This window comes from Xyrauchen texanus, chromosome 19 (genome assembly GCF_025860055.1).
Source record: "Xyrauchen texanus isolate HMW12.3.18 chromosome 19, RBS_HiC_50CHRs, whole genome shotgun sequence".
NCBI classification, from domain to species: domain Eukaryota; kingdom Metazoa; phylum Chordata; class Actinopteri; order Cypriniformes; family Catostomidae; genus Xyrauchen; species Xyrauchen texanus.
The window spans coordinates 15,107,166-15,122,002 of record NC_068294.1 but is presented as its reverse complement, the minus strand read 5'-3'; the positions used below and the strand labels follow the sequence as shown (position 1 = coordinate 15,122,002).

The window sequence follows — 14,837 nt, the reverse complement described above, 5'->3', positions numbered from 1 at the left end:
AATGAAATGTAAAAGGGTGATAGTCACGAAACCTTTCCAAAAATGTCCACAAAAAAAAAAAGAATATAGATATATTTTGCTTATAGATTTTTTTTTACATTTTGAATTGACAATAACACACATTTTATCCCAATTCCCACCACATTAAGAAAAGATTGGTATTATGATATTCTCATTACCACAGTGTGAAAAAATATATTTAAATTTTGAAGTATTTATACATCACAGTAATACTCTTTTGGTACTGCCTTTTATTCTTGCTGATATTAATTTAGAAAAATCCTTGTACAATGGCATCTTTTTTTAATATGGTAAAAAAAAAATTGCTGTTGCATTAATGAGAATCATCACTGAAAAAAATTGTGATTTCATTTTTGTGAGTGTCATTTTTCTTTCTATTAATTTGGGGTTAAATATGGACATTTTCTTTAGTTTCGTAAGATATCACACAAATGTTGACTGGTTTGGAAATAGTTTATGATCAATTCTGACTTTAAAAATGTTCAGTCTTGTTTTTATCTCTAAGAGGGTGTGCTGATCCTACAAATCCAATCTATTCTGTCTCAGTCCTCGCGAGCCAATTAGACTGCGGAAATATGAAGCGAGGATTTGATTTTCAAAGTTATCATACTTTCTAACAGAGCTCTCCGGCAATCCTTGTATATATGCGTCACCGATTCTAAGGTCTCTTAGTAGTACATCCAACATTAGACTATATTACTTTGGGCAGTTAATGTTCAGAGATGTACTAACTTTTGGTGCAAATTAGTTTCAAACTCGGAACTGATATATCACTATTACCAAAGGTCAAACTAAACGTAACTATGGACACACTGATACCAGTCCTTACTTTGGTCTTCTAGAATTAATGATAATTCTTTGATCATTTGCTCACCCTCACATCATCTCAAACTCCTATGCCTTTCTTCCATGGAACACAAAAATATTTTATTGGAAATATGTGACTATAATTGGCTTGAAATTACGATTGCCAAAAAGATTGCAAATGGCTAAATTTATAGTGAAGTTAAATTTTGTCCATTTCTCACCCAAAACCGATTGGATCACTTCAGAAGATGGATTAAACCACTGAAGTCACATGGAATATCTTCATTTGCTTTTTGGAGCTTGGAAGTGTTGGACCCCATTGAATTGAATCATCTGGACATATTCACATATCTTTATTCAAATATCTAAAGTCAACTGATTCAGAGATGGCATAAGGGTGAGTAAATGAGAGAATTATAATTTTTGGGCAAACTATTACTTTAACATTTAAGAAGAGTCATTTAAGAGGACCAATTAACAAGCACATACAAATATAAAACAAAAGCAAAAGCTCATTAAAAGCATTTGTTAACATAATTCTTGTCAAATTTAAATCTACTTGGATACATTTTAGGGTGAAAATAAAACAAAATATCTTTCATATATTGAATATTCAATATACCGTTTTTCAGACATTCCTTCCCTTTTTGTACACATGGAAGAAAAAGTAATCAGCAAAGTACAAAGCAGTAGATGTGTGATACAGAAAACATGGTGGTAAATGCACAAAAAGACGATTATTTAAAACTTAAATGACAAGAAAGAGAAAATGTCTTTTGGAAAACAGTTTCCATTGAAATGTAGAAAAAAAACTTCCTGGTGTGTGTGCGTATATATATATATACACACAAAAAATAATACATTTCTTTACATAATGAGCAAAAAGATGACCTAAGGCTGCTTGTTTTATTTTATTGACTACCAAAATGGTATGTCTATGCAGATTCTTTAAACCTCCAGATGAGCAGGGGAAAAGAGCATCCCAGCTAAATCACTTTGTGACTTTCTCTCATCTTTAGCACCAAGTGAAGTTCCATAATGCAGTATCACAGCACTGATGGTCTGCTATAACAAAGCTAGATTTGAATAGATTAATAGAACAAAAGCAAAAAAAGAAAAGGTCTTCCCATGTCTAATCCAGGCTAGAGGATATGCATGATGTTTATAGTGTTGGGTTGTGAACAAGTGTCTATGGTTTCATCCATCTCACATAAGATACTCTATTCCCATCACAAGCGCATATGTTGGTTCCTGTATGTATTTTTGTGAATTTGATGTTCACTTAGCTCTGTGTTGTTGTGGGGTTCATCTGTGTGCTTTCTGTAATCTCGGCAGAACTGTCAACTGTCTGAGACACAGAAACTTCAGGAGATTCCACCTTTATAATATTCACGTCCCGTAAAGACGTCGCTGGCTGTACGTTTGGCACCACAGTCACTTGTGTTGTGGTCGCGGGTGCTGTGAAGTTGGACGGGACAGTGAGCTTTAGAATTTGTGTGTTGCTGGTTGGCACAGTGACCGGAGAGAGCGTGCTCAGAGTGATGGGCGTGCCGGCTTTGCCAGGCACAGTAGGAAGGGTGATAAGCTGCAGGGTGAATCTCTCACCACTTTGCCCCTGAGCTGGCACAAGCGTTGGCACAGCCTGGAGCAGCACTTTGCCAGTACTGTTACCCCCAGTGATTGAGTTGTTGGGTGAGTTGACAGTTACTGTGGAGATTTTCTGACCCTGTGGTGTTGTCATGAGAAAGGGGACCTGCATAGCCAGCCTCACAGTCCTAGAAAAGAAATTATGAAAAAGGCAGTGAGTGTTTTTTCTATTTTGATTGGAGTAAGAAAGCAGAATGGCTGACATTTAAAGACATCAATCACAGTTTGTTTTGACATGTCATTTAGGGGTAGGGTTTTCTGAGATATACAGTACTTTGGAAAAAGGCACATGAGATGTTACACAACAACATTTGTCTTAAAGAATTAGTTCACCCAAAAATGAGATATCCCATATGTGTATGTCTTTCCTTCATATGCAGAATCAAAGTGAAGGTTTTTAGAAGCACATTTCAGCTATTTTTGTCCATACAATGCAAGGAAACAGGTACCATTAACCTGCAGTCTGTTTGATGTCCAAAGTCATATTTAGGCAGTATAAAATAATCCACACAACTCCAGTCGATCAATGAATGTCTTCTGAAGCAAAACGATCTGCTACCAGTCGGCCCATCACGAAACTGTTGCATGATGTAATCACAATGACACGTTCACGTGAGAAGTCAGAAGCGCATGCTTTGTTTACAACAGGGGAATGAATGTCACGCAAGAATAAGGTAATTTCAAACAGCAATGATTTGAAGTTAAAAACGTAATTACCGTTACACAAACCTATCGATTTGTTCAGAAGACATTCATTGATCGACTGCAGTTGTGTACATTAATTTTATGCTCTCTAAATATGACTTTTGAACCGTCAAACAGCCAGCAGCGTCATGGCACCCATTCAAATTCATTGTATGGACAAACAGGGATGAAATGTGCTAATAAAATAAATCTTCATTTCAGTTCTGCTGAAGGAAAGACACACATCGTGGTTTAAGGGTGAGTAAATCATAAGAAAATACATTTTTTGGTGATCAATTCCTTTAAGATGGTTATTTATGTATTCAGCTTTAGTGTGTCAATAGGAAATTTAAATGTTAGACTCCCAAACATTCCTTTTGCAAACAGAATAAAATAGAAGAACAGGGAGCCCTGAAACAGATTTCATGACCCCACAGAGCATCATGTCAGTCTGAGATTACATGAAGAGACAGAAGCAGTTGAGACAGCTGAAATAGATAGAAGAACTGTGGAGAATTCTCCAAGACACTTGAAACATCTTATCTACCAACAACCAAGAAAAACTGTATCCAGGTGTCCCTTGGAGAATTGGGGCTGTTTTAAAGGAAAAGGTGGTCACACCAAATATTGATTTAGCTTTATTTATGTTTACTGGACTTTGTATGTTGTTAATTAATAAATAAAAACAGTTTATGGCATTATTTTTTAAGAAATCCTCACTATGCAACATTTTTCACAATTGCCTAAAACTTTTGCACAATACTGTATCTAGTTTACTAATAATTAAAAAATAAGAACTGTAAAGAAAACACAGAAATATAGGAGAAAATATATAGAGTCTAAGTACGGTAAGTAACATAAGTACAGACTATTTTAAAGACATAAGAAGTAAAGTCAGAATGAACAGTTCTGCTTATGAATATTTAGTTCTTCATACAAACAAACCTCAATCAACTATGCCAATAACCTGGCAAATCTTAGCAAATCTCATGAGCTGAAGATTTCAGTCTAATTTAGCTTTAAAACGCAGTTTTCTTTTACATGGAGTTAACTAAATCATTTAGCAGGTTTCTGCATCTATGCATCTCAGTAAAAACAAAAATTACAGAGTATACCTTTAACAATAGACATCATTATATCATACCCAGGGGCTGTCGTTATATTTGCTGGTGACTGTTGCATGGTCATGAAGGCATCTTGTCCTGAGGTTAGATTGATGATTTTAGGTAAAGCAGTAGAGGAAGAGACCACCACCCCTTTCCCTTTTGGACTGCTGCGATTGGTTGCAGCTTGGGTTTCTCTCTTTCCCTCATCAATGCTGTCATCAATATCATCATCATCTATGAAAACAATGTCTTTGGGCATCTCCTTAAACTGGTACACAAGTCTTTGGCCTTCCACTTTTGCCAAAATGCCCCGCTGGTAGTAATACCTACACAAATCATTATATCAATTGCATGTTTTCCAGAGAAAATGGAAATCTCAGATGTCATTGTTATTATGCTTCACAGAAAAGATTTTGACTAAATATATCTGAAACAACAGACAGTCAAAACATTACCTGAGTGCTCTCCCCATTGTCTCATAGTTCATGTCAGGTTTATTCTTATGTCTTCCCCATAATTTAGACACTGCTTTAGAGTCCACAAGCTTGAATATACCCTTCTCCTTCTGAGTCCACTTAATGTACTTTGGACAGGTTTCCTTATCCTGTAGGAGATCCAAAAGGAACTCCCATAGGTAGGTTGTTGAGCCTGAAAGACATGTTTTGAATTTAAAATTTATGGCAGCATAAAAGGAACTGGACATACCAATAATAAACAGAAAATGTACCCTTGCTCTCTTTTGATTTCCTCCTATAGACCAGATCCAGTGAACCATCAGAGCAATTTTGTGGAGTTCTGGGTTTTCGTCCTGCTGGGAAACATCACACAAAGCAAATTACTCTTTTCTAACTGATTACACATGGTTCCCAAGTATGATGACCCTTCCACTTAAAATGCACAGTGGATTGGACAGTACAACAAATATTTTATTTTTAATTGTCCCTGGAGATTCAAGCATATTTGAACCACATTTAACATGAGAAAATAAATCAATGTTGAAATTGCATTTTAAACACATGATCAATTTAAAACATTAATTGTAAAGAGAAAACGGTCCAAACTTTTAGTAGTTCAATGTCTTAAAGGGATAATAGAAAAGTGTGGCACACCTCTCTTTTTTTCAGTAATTCTGTCTCCTGCAGGACAACAATGTCCTTGTCAACAGGCCCCATGTCCTCAGATCTCACTTCCACCTCCATCTCAGATAAAAGCTCCTCTGTTGAGAGATAGCTACCTATTGTTATTTTTACTTTTTGTAAGATTTGTGAACTCTGTAAAAGTATTGTTTACTATTTGCACAAATGTCACTAGCTAATAGCAGCTATAAAAGAGAGAGAGAGAGAGAGAGAGAGAGAGAGAGAGAGAGAGAGAGAGAGAGAGTGTGTGTGTGTGTAAGATCTTTGATAGTATTATAATGCCTATTGCTCTGTACGGATGTGAGGTTTGGGGTCCACTCTGTCTGGCAGATTACTCGAGATGGGACAAACACCCCATAGAATCCCTGCAGGCAGAATTCTATAGAAACATTCTATGAGTTCAGAGAAGAACACCTACTAATGCATGCCGGGCCGAACTAGGCAGATACCCCATTATAGGGTTGGGCGATGTCCCCTAAATTGGCAGTTGACGATGTTGACAGTAAAACATGTCAACATCAGGGATTATATAATTTCCAAAAATTATATGAAAAATTCTAATTTCGTTATTTTACTAACCCAACTACTGACTTGACGGCGCTTTATCAGTAGGTTGCACGACACGTGAATCATTTTTTTTTTTTTAGCTTTCACTTAAGAAGAGTTGTGCACTTTTTAATTTAATATATCTCTTTACATAAATACTATTTTCCACTTAAAAACTATAATTTCGTTATTTTACTCACTGATGAGCAAAAGGTCGAGGCAGAAATGACCATGTACCTGCAGGAAATGGCCATTGATGGGGAAGAGGACCCGCTGACTTGGTGGAAAACGAACGACAAAAGGTTTCCGTTCATGGCAAGATTAGCACGGAAATATCTGTGCATATGTGCTACCAGTACTCCATCAGAGCTGGTCTTCAGCACAGCGGGTAGTGTAGTTACTCCAATCCGCAGCTTATTAAAACCAGATAAAGTGAATATGTTGGTATTTCTGGCCAGAAACATCGAAATTTAAACATGGTCTATGGTGAAAGATATTAGAATTCTTTACGCATTTTTCAGCCATCCGCTATGGAGCTATTCGATTTTGCATATTATTTTTTAAACGTTCATTTGTGTAGTTCATATGACCACTTTACAATATTTCAATAACATAATTTATTTTGTAGCCTGTGCAGAATTTATTGTGCTGCTAATTATAAGTGAAATGTTAATGCGAGTTTCGGTCTGAGTGTTGTTCTTTATTTGTAGTTCTTCTATGTTTTAATAAATGTGTGTTATTCATATTCACCTTGTTTCTTTCATTTGATTTGACATTATGGATTTATGGCCAAGGAAATTTTTCTTTAAAAGTATTAACCAGACAAAAGTTATTTGATGTTCGCTGGTCTGGGTTTATCTTAAACTGCCGCTTCAGTGTACAAGAGCTATGTGACAATGAGCAAGATTTTCTGAGACACTACAACTACTAATAATTAATTAATAAAGGCTATTTTCTTGTAGCCCACAACATAAAATATTTTAATCTAAATGTACAGTGTAAGACATGTAAAAAAAAGACAAGAAGCTAACAATGTCAAGATCAATATTTGTGTAGCCTGCCTGACACGGTATTTTCACAGACTAACACGTCACGTCTCTGGCATATACTACAGTATTTAAAATTGCATATATGCATTAGTTATATTCTCAATTTAATTTACAGAGCAATCCCTGCAAAGTTTTTAGGTTAACTATAGAAGAGACTAGGATTAGTGAGTCACACTAGCAAGACTCGCAAAAGGGGGCGTGGCATCACGATGGTGGCTCTACATCGTGATGTTGGTCAGTCATCACGATGGACGATGATATCATCCATCGGCACAACCCTACCCCCTTATTATACATATTGAAAAATTATCCCTCAAATTTTGGACACCTAAATTCAAGTTCCCCTAACACTGCAACATAAAGCCCTTAAAACCCAAGAGCTGAAGCCTAAAGCCAGTCCCCTTTGTCAGCTCTGAAACTCACAAACCCACTAACTACTAACAAACACAAGTTTCAGACCAGCACTGCTGAACAAAACCAAATCAGAATAAACCAAATCAGAAAAGAAAGCAAAAATTCATATTTGAACCAAATAAAATACCAAAGCAAATTGGAATGCCCTAAACAGAACATATAATCTGGCAGAATATCTGCACACCGTAAGAGATCAAAAACAGAGACAGATCCTCACCAAATACAGACTCAGTCATCACAGTCTGGCCATAAAGGCAGACGCAGACAAACATGGCTTCCAAAGGAAGAACGAGTCTGTGCTCACTGTGACACGGGTGAGGTCGAGACAGAGACACACTTTCTCCTTCACTGTGAGAAATGTACAGAGTTGAGAGAGAGATACCTCCACAGACTCTCAAACCTCATGCCACAGTTTTCCAGTTTGGCAGAAACTGATCAGATGCTGGTGTTACTGGGGGAGGACCATCATGCATCAGTTGCAGCAAAATTCATTTTTGAGCTGCACCTCCTCAGAAACCAAAAACTTCCTTAATGTACTTCAATCACAGTACTTTTATTTTCTTATGTTCATAATGTCCTGTTAAATGCATATTTTATTTTATATTGTATAGTGTATATTGTTATTATAGTTTTTATTGTATTTGACTCATTACATGGCACCTTATTTTAATTCTATCTTATCATTATTATTTGTCTTTTCATTATCTGTTTTGTGTATTAATGCTTTGGCAATATTGTATGTAAACACAATCATGCCAATAAAGTACTTTTTAAATTGAAATTGAAATTGAGAAGACAATACTGACCTAGCATAATTATAGGTTAAGACTGTATATAGTGTACTTTGCAAAGTGAGTAGATTTGTAAAAGCATGCACAATGTTTGTATGTGTGTAACCACACACCTGTACTGCGATCCTCCTGCAGGCTGGCTGGTGAATCCATATGCAGCAGAGCTTCTGCTGCTTCAATCGTTTTATCATTTACAGAGACCTCCACTAATAAAGAGAAAATCAGGAATGTAATTTTTTTTCCATATCAATTCTGATAAAAACACATTACACAAACTTCTGAACAAGGAATGCACACCATCCTTTTAACAATATTGAAATACAACATCTTTTTACAATTTGTTTTTTTTTTTAATTATTATTTTATCATTCAGGTTTGTAAAGTCAAAACAGATGTTATGAACTATGGGTTGAAACTTTAAAAAAAATATTAAAATTGAGCTACCTTTTGATTAAAATGTAAAAAGTAGTCTTTATTTGCATTCAATGGTATATAAATGTTTTTTTTCCTGAGTTTGCCATGTACATTAATCAAATTGGCGGTAAAGGGAAAAAAATATTTGCATGTCGGTGTGTTCATTGGCTACACTGTAATTTTCGAAACGACGGTGATCGACGATTGGTCAGTTACCCTGTCACTCAACGACCTACAACGCCTATAACTACACTTCCGCACCAAACTTCGAAGCCGCACGAACAATAAACAATACATTTTATGTATTGCTCCCATCGAATTATGCTTTTATTCAACACTTCCCGGCAACATTGGAAATTAACTGAAATGTTCGTTTAGTTGGAATTTAGTTGGTACCTAACATAACGCGTTCAATGAAAGTCTCAAGTAGTCTCACACAAACAAAGCAGCATTTTCAGATTTGTAGTTCTAGCAAACTGTTTTTAATACCAACAGTTATCTATTTAAAAATAACCCACACACGTTGATCCATAATAACATCAATAAAGAACAGAACCGTTAGCTTATTTGAACGGGCAATCAGATCGCACAGACATTAAACTGCTGTTATTAAAACATAAACTCGCAATACTCCACCACAAAACTCAATAAAACTGCAAATCATGTTATAAACAATACATCAGACAGCTAAAATGCAAAAAAGAAAACAAACACACTTCCTGGTTCCCGTCTGTCACTAGCATCAATCGATCCGACATAATTAATTATAACATGAACATAATGAAATATGAACAACTCCAATGGCATACAATTACTCTACAAACACAAAATAACCCAATCGCTAAAATAAAATTACAAGAAATTAATGAATGTTACTTAAACTTGGCGTAACTGCTTCACGACAGGCACTTACTTCCTGATTGTCAACCAAGCGCTTTTGGATCCTTCAATCACATCTCATGAATAAAGCGCTTATTACCCAAAATCACGTGGTACGCTTATGTGATGTATAACGGTTTTTCTTTATTGTTTACCAGCTTTGAAGAGAAAATCTTAATGGTGTTCGGTTGCCTCGTCCAACTGAGTCTCAAACCAGCTTGTATAAAATCACAAATAATCTTCGCCACATATATATAACTCCGTCTCCGGTTATAAACGATCTATAAACGCTCCTTCTGCGTTTCCCAGCAAAATGTCTAAATCAGAAAAGGTCAACACTACTTTGTGTAGTTAATTTTGCATTTCGTATTTTTCGAGAACAAATAATAATCGAAAAATGTATGTATATACATACATATTGTACATTTACAAGTGTATAAAGTCGTCTTTTCTGTTTGCTCAAGATTGTTTTTTTTTAATCTCAATCCTAATTCTAATTCAAACAACACCTACTCTGTGAAGCAAATTGTCTACGTTATTCTCACTTCAGTGTTTTATAAATATAACAAAAAAGCCACAAGATGTCTCTCTTTAGCTATTCATGCTGGTGAAGAAAAATGGAAAAGATAATAATCTTGACAAAAACAATAGGCTACCATCACTTGTCACAGCACATTTGTTCTTGGCTTGAGTTTTTCCAAAGTTAATCATGAGTTCAACACCTAAAAGCACTTTTTTTTGCTAGTGTTTGGAGGACATTCATCTAAAAGTACCATCATATGACTGGAACTCAACAATGTTTTTTTATGGTTTTTCAGACACATCAGATCAGTCATATAATTCAACAAGATACAACACCATTGCAGCTGGAGTTGTCATGATTATGAAATTTGGCTGACAATGCAATGTCATACACATAACTGCTATTAATGATGATTAACTGCCATACAGAGCTGATCAGCCGTTATGTAAATTCACAGGCGAAACTGGAAGAGAATTCACCATGGGTTCCCTCAGGATTTTCCTGTGGGTTTTTATAATGGGGTTTTGAAATTACTAGTTACTTGAACTTACTGTCACATTCAGTCATTAACACTGCATGTATGATCCCGCATTGACCAAGACATTTTGCCATTACATGACCGTTAAATTAAAGTGAAATCAGAGCTCTTTGAGTTAAGTATTAAAATCCTAGCTTTTATTTTTGTGGGAGTTTTGCGTGAACCTCCGCAAACAGTGAGTGGATAACAGTGCTTCAAAGCGGTTCATCTTCACGTGACTTTTTAGAAGCTGCTCTGAGTGCTGCCGGTAATCATATTTGCTTACAATTCCCTTGTTTGGACAGTCAAATAAGATTGGAATTTGAAGTACACAATAATCGCAGTTAGATCAAATAATCTCAATCAAGCATTTTTAGTATGTGTAAATTATGTTTTGCAGCTATAGTAAGCATCGAGGTACTTATGTCATAACAAAATGCAAAGCGGACTGGTACGTCTTTGCTTTCATATTGCACAAATCAATTGAAACACAAAAGGACCCAAAAACTAACCGTACTCAGTTCGGTTGTTTGTCCTTTTAGGGGGTCTGAGATCATTTGGATTGTTTACATATACAGGTTATATTGCTCTGAGATACCTTGAAGTGCTCAAATGAACTAGGTGTGAAAACACCCCCAACAGAAATGAAGAGTTCTTTTGAAAAACTTTTAAAATGAAAAAAAAAAATTCCAGTCATATCAGGAGACTAGTAAAAGCAGTTTTACATGGAGCAGAGAGGCTGACATGTTCAGATTAGAGGACTATTCTGATTGGTCTTCCATAACTAAAGTTTTATTGCACTGATACATGTAGTTATGAAGACAGTTCAATAGTCTGTCTTTTGTAGAGGGTACTCTCTTTTCTCTATGTGGAATTATTGCTCACCTGCTGCCATGTCTTGCAACTCGGTCTCGACAACTTGTTCCTCGGCCACATCCTGTACCAGGTAGGTATTCTGATCATCGTAGACTAACACCTGAGCAGCGTAGCACTGCTCCAATTCTGCACTATTCACCTGCTCCACTATCACTGCAGGACACTCCTTCTCTCCAACAGGCTCCTCCCCATCAAGACACACCTCCTGGCAATGAAACCAAAAAAAGGCTTTCTTTAAGACGCAGGGTTTCTTCATGAAATTACGGATCTCTCTTGTGTTGATGTAGGTTTGTGCAAAATAATGCCAATTAATGCTGATTTTAGTTTATCCTTGAGTTACAATTATTAAAGGAGTTAAATTCTACCATCATTGAGTGTTTGTGTCAAGTGCGGATATCACCTGCTGCATTTCATCATCTCCAGTGACGTACTCCAATATATTCCCTCCACCATCTACGATCACCACAGAGGTCATGACTCATTCCTCTGTGTCAAACACTCACTTATTTACTGTGTTCCTGCTGATGTCACCGACTGAGAAGAGAAAGCAAGCATTTGTAAATGCATTATTCAGAAACAAACATCCATAAAAAAATGTATAACTAATAAACATACCCTCAACATCCCAAACTTTTAAAGAGGACGTAAATAAACTTAAAAACAACATAAAATCAGCACATATAACATAATGTTTGTTAGTTAACTTAATGGAATGTTACTACATGACTAAGCATCTGAATTTATTAAATAATTAAATATATTTTTAAAACAATATTTTAGCTTGGTGTCAATTCTGCAATCTGAAGAGAGGGTGGCCAATGACCAAAATAATGCCAATACATATAAGAGAACACAGCCAAATCTTGGCAAGGCTGTTGTTAAACAATGGAACTGAACTGACACTAGTCAGAATGACTACTTCTGTAAATCAGCCAATGATTTTCTAACACTTTTAGAATTTTTCCATGCCAACTGTAATGTGACCTTCAAGCAAACAAAATCGCAAACACACAAAGCAAGAAAACGGAAGAGGCCTGTATCCTGTAGGCAAAACTGTTCTCAGCCACTGAAAATGTCAGCACTAGTGCAAGTTTTTCAAACAAAAACCCCAAGGGTTGTGCCATGGCCCATGTTGACTTTGTATTTTTTTTTGTCCCAGGAACATTCACACTTTATTTAATTAAACAACTCGAAGAAACAAAAAAGGTAATTTATAACTATAATGGCCTAGGTAATTTCAGCAAACCCTCATTTTACACAAAGACAAAATATCAACTTTAAGGTTTCCTGACTATGCACATGGCTGCTTAATGGGACAGTTCACCCAAAATTTTTAATTCTCTCATAATTTACTTACCCTCATGCCATCCCAGATGTGTATGACATACTTTCTTCAACTGAACACAAAGATTTTTAGAAGCAATTGAATGGAGGCCAGTATTTTGATCCAAAAAGCACATAAATGCAGCATAAAATCAATCCATATGACTTCATTGATAAAAACCATGTCTACAGTATCTATATAATAGGTGAGGGTGAGAAACTGATACATTTTTAAAGGAATGTTCCAGGTTCAATACAAGTTAAGCTCAATCGACAGCATTTGTGACATAATGTTGATTACCACAGAAAATAATTGACTCGTTCCTCCTTTTCTTGAAAAGAAAAAAATTCCAGTGAGACACTTACAATGGAAACGATTGGGGCCAATCCGTAAACATTAAAATACTCACTTTTCAAAAGTTTAGCCACAAGACATAAAGGATATGTGTGTAAACAAGATTTTAGTGTGATAAAATCACTTACAAACCTTTTCTGTGTAAAGTTACAGCCAATTTTACAATTTTGTTACCATGACGATATAATGTCAACAAACCATAAAATGACTATAAAAATTTATGTAAGTGCATTTATAAAATTATAAGCTTCACATTTCTGCCTTTAAACCCTCCATAAATTGCCCTCATTCACTTCCATTGTAAGTGCCTCACTTGTAACTATGATTTGGGCTTTTTTTAAAGAAAAGGAGGGATGAGCCAAAATGTCTCTTTGTGGTAATCATCATTATGCCATAAATGCTGTTGATTAACTTGTACTCAACCCAGAATATTCCTTTACGTCCTTATTTTTTTACTATAAATCTTCACTTTCAGATGTGTAAGTGAAACTAAACAGGCATCAAATGTGACTTTCAGAAAGTGAAAGTGGAGATTTATAGTAAAGGACATAAATATTGATCTGTTTCTCACCTATCATATTGGTTTTGAAGACATAGATTAAAACACTAAAGCGTATGGGTTACTTTTATGCTGCCTTTATGTGCTTTTTGAAGCAATCAGATTTCTGGTCACCATTCACTTGCATTGTATGGACCTACAGAGCTGAGACATTCTTTTAAAAATCTTTGTTCGTGTTCTGCAGAAGAAAGAAAGTCATACACATCTGGGATGACATGAGGATGAGTAAATTATGAGATAATTTTTATTTATATCCCTTTAAATATCCAGTCACTATGGATCATCTGGCAAACAAAGAGAACCGCATATGTACTGCAGATAGCAATACGAAGTTAAACTGTAAAAGAGGCCAGACAAGACTAAGAGGAAACGTCTTCATTTAATTTCCTGCACAGTCTACGGCTTGTTTTTACTCTTCTGGCTCCCCTTTATCAACACGGACACTAAACTGACACGAAAAAGTAATATGTGATCTGTTATTATTGACATACAAACAGAACCGTGCAGAGGGGAAAAAAAACCAAATGATGAACTTTTTATATGACATGCTAACGCGAAGTATTAGATCGCGTCAAACTGAATTAACAGCTATACTAAAAACAAACTACCTACCTTCTAATGAAGTGTAAATGAATTAACTTCCATCTAAAATTTTGGACAGATGGGAAAATGTGAAATTTCTCACCGTTTGTCGTGATTTCCTGTCGTTTAGAGAGCCGCAGGTCAATCTAGTGCACTCTGTCACTGGGTTACATGCTAACCATGCTAATGATAGATTGATTGGCTGACGCTAAAGATACTCAAATTGCGCGAGATGCTCGCTAAAAAAAAGTGCACGCATGCAAGCGTAAGGCACACGTCTATTTAGTAAATGCAAATCAACCAAAATTATATTAGCTTTCAGCAGGCTGCGTTGATTTAGTAGGTCATGTTTTTCGTAGTTGCTTTCGGGCCTCCTGTTAGCAGGATCTGACTGACAAACTGCGCAGCAACGGCTCGTGACGTCACCAACGCCCGTCAAGTTGCTCGCGCGCGCTGTAATTTCAGAAAGCCCCATTGAAAAAATAAATAAATAAATAAATAAATAAATAAATAAATATATATATATATAAAACACACACATATATATGTGTGCGTGTATATTGAACGATATGTGAGTGTGTGTGTATGTGAAATATAATCACAACTTT

The 14,837-nt window shown here is 35.8% G+C and overlaps 1 protein-coding gene across 1 annotated transcript; it reads right to left on the bottom strand.

Annotated features, from left to right (window-relative positions):
- Nucleotides 1-130: 130 nt before the first annotated feature.
- On the bottom strand, nucleotides 131-14,623 carry elf2a (E74-like factor 2a (ets domain transcription factor)). Its single transcript, XM_052149636.1, has 9 exons — nucleotides 14,333-14,623; nucleotides 11,811-11,944; nucleotides 11,420-11,615; nucleotides 8,315-8,407; nucleotides 5,371-5,481; nucleotides 4,993-5,076; nucleotides 4,721-4,913; nucleotides 4,304-4,591; nucleotides 131-2,603 (listed from the first exon to the last, which is right to left on the bottom strand). The coding sequence occupies exons 2-9, from the start codon at nucleotides 11,883-11,885 to the stop codon at nucleotides 2,111-2,113; spliced, it is 1,533 nt and encodes a 510-aa protein (XP_052005596.1). The 5' UTR covers nucleotides 11,886-11,944; nucleotides 14,333-14,623; the 3' UTR covers nucleotides 131-2,110.
- Between the last annotated feature and the right edge of the window lie 214 nt (nucleotides 14,624-14,837).

Coding starts and splice junctions, on each gene's coding strand:
- elf2a (XM_052149636.1), bottom strand. CDS start 11,885: ATGACCTCTGTGGTGATCGTAGATGGTGGAGGGAATATATTGGAGTAC. Junction 11,616..11,810: donor GAGATGATGAAATGCAGCAG/GTGATATCCGCA, acceptor TTTCATTGCCAG/GAGGTGTGTCTTGATGGGGA. Junction 4,914..4,992: donor GAAATCAAAAGAGAGCAAGG/GTACATTTTCTG, acceptor CATGTCTTTCAG/GCTCAACAACCTACCTATGG.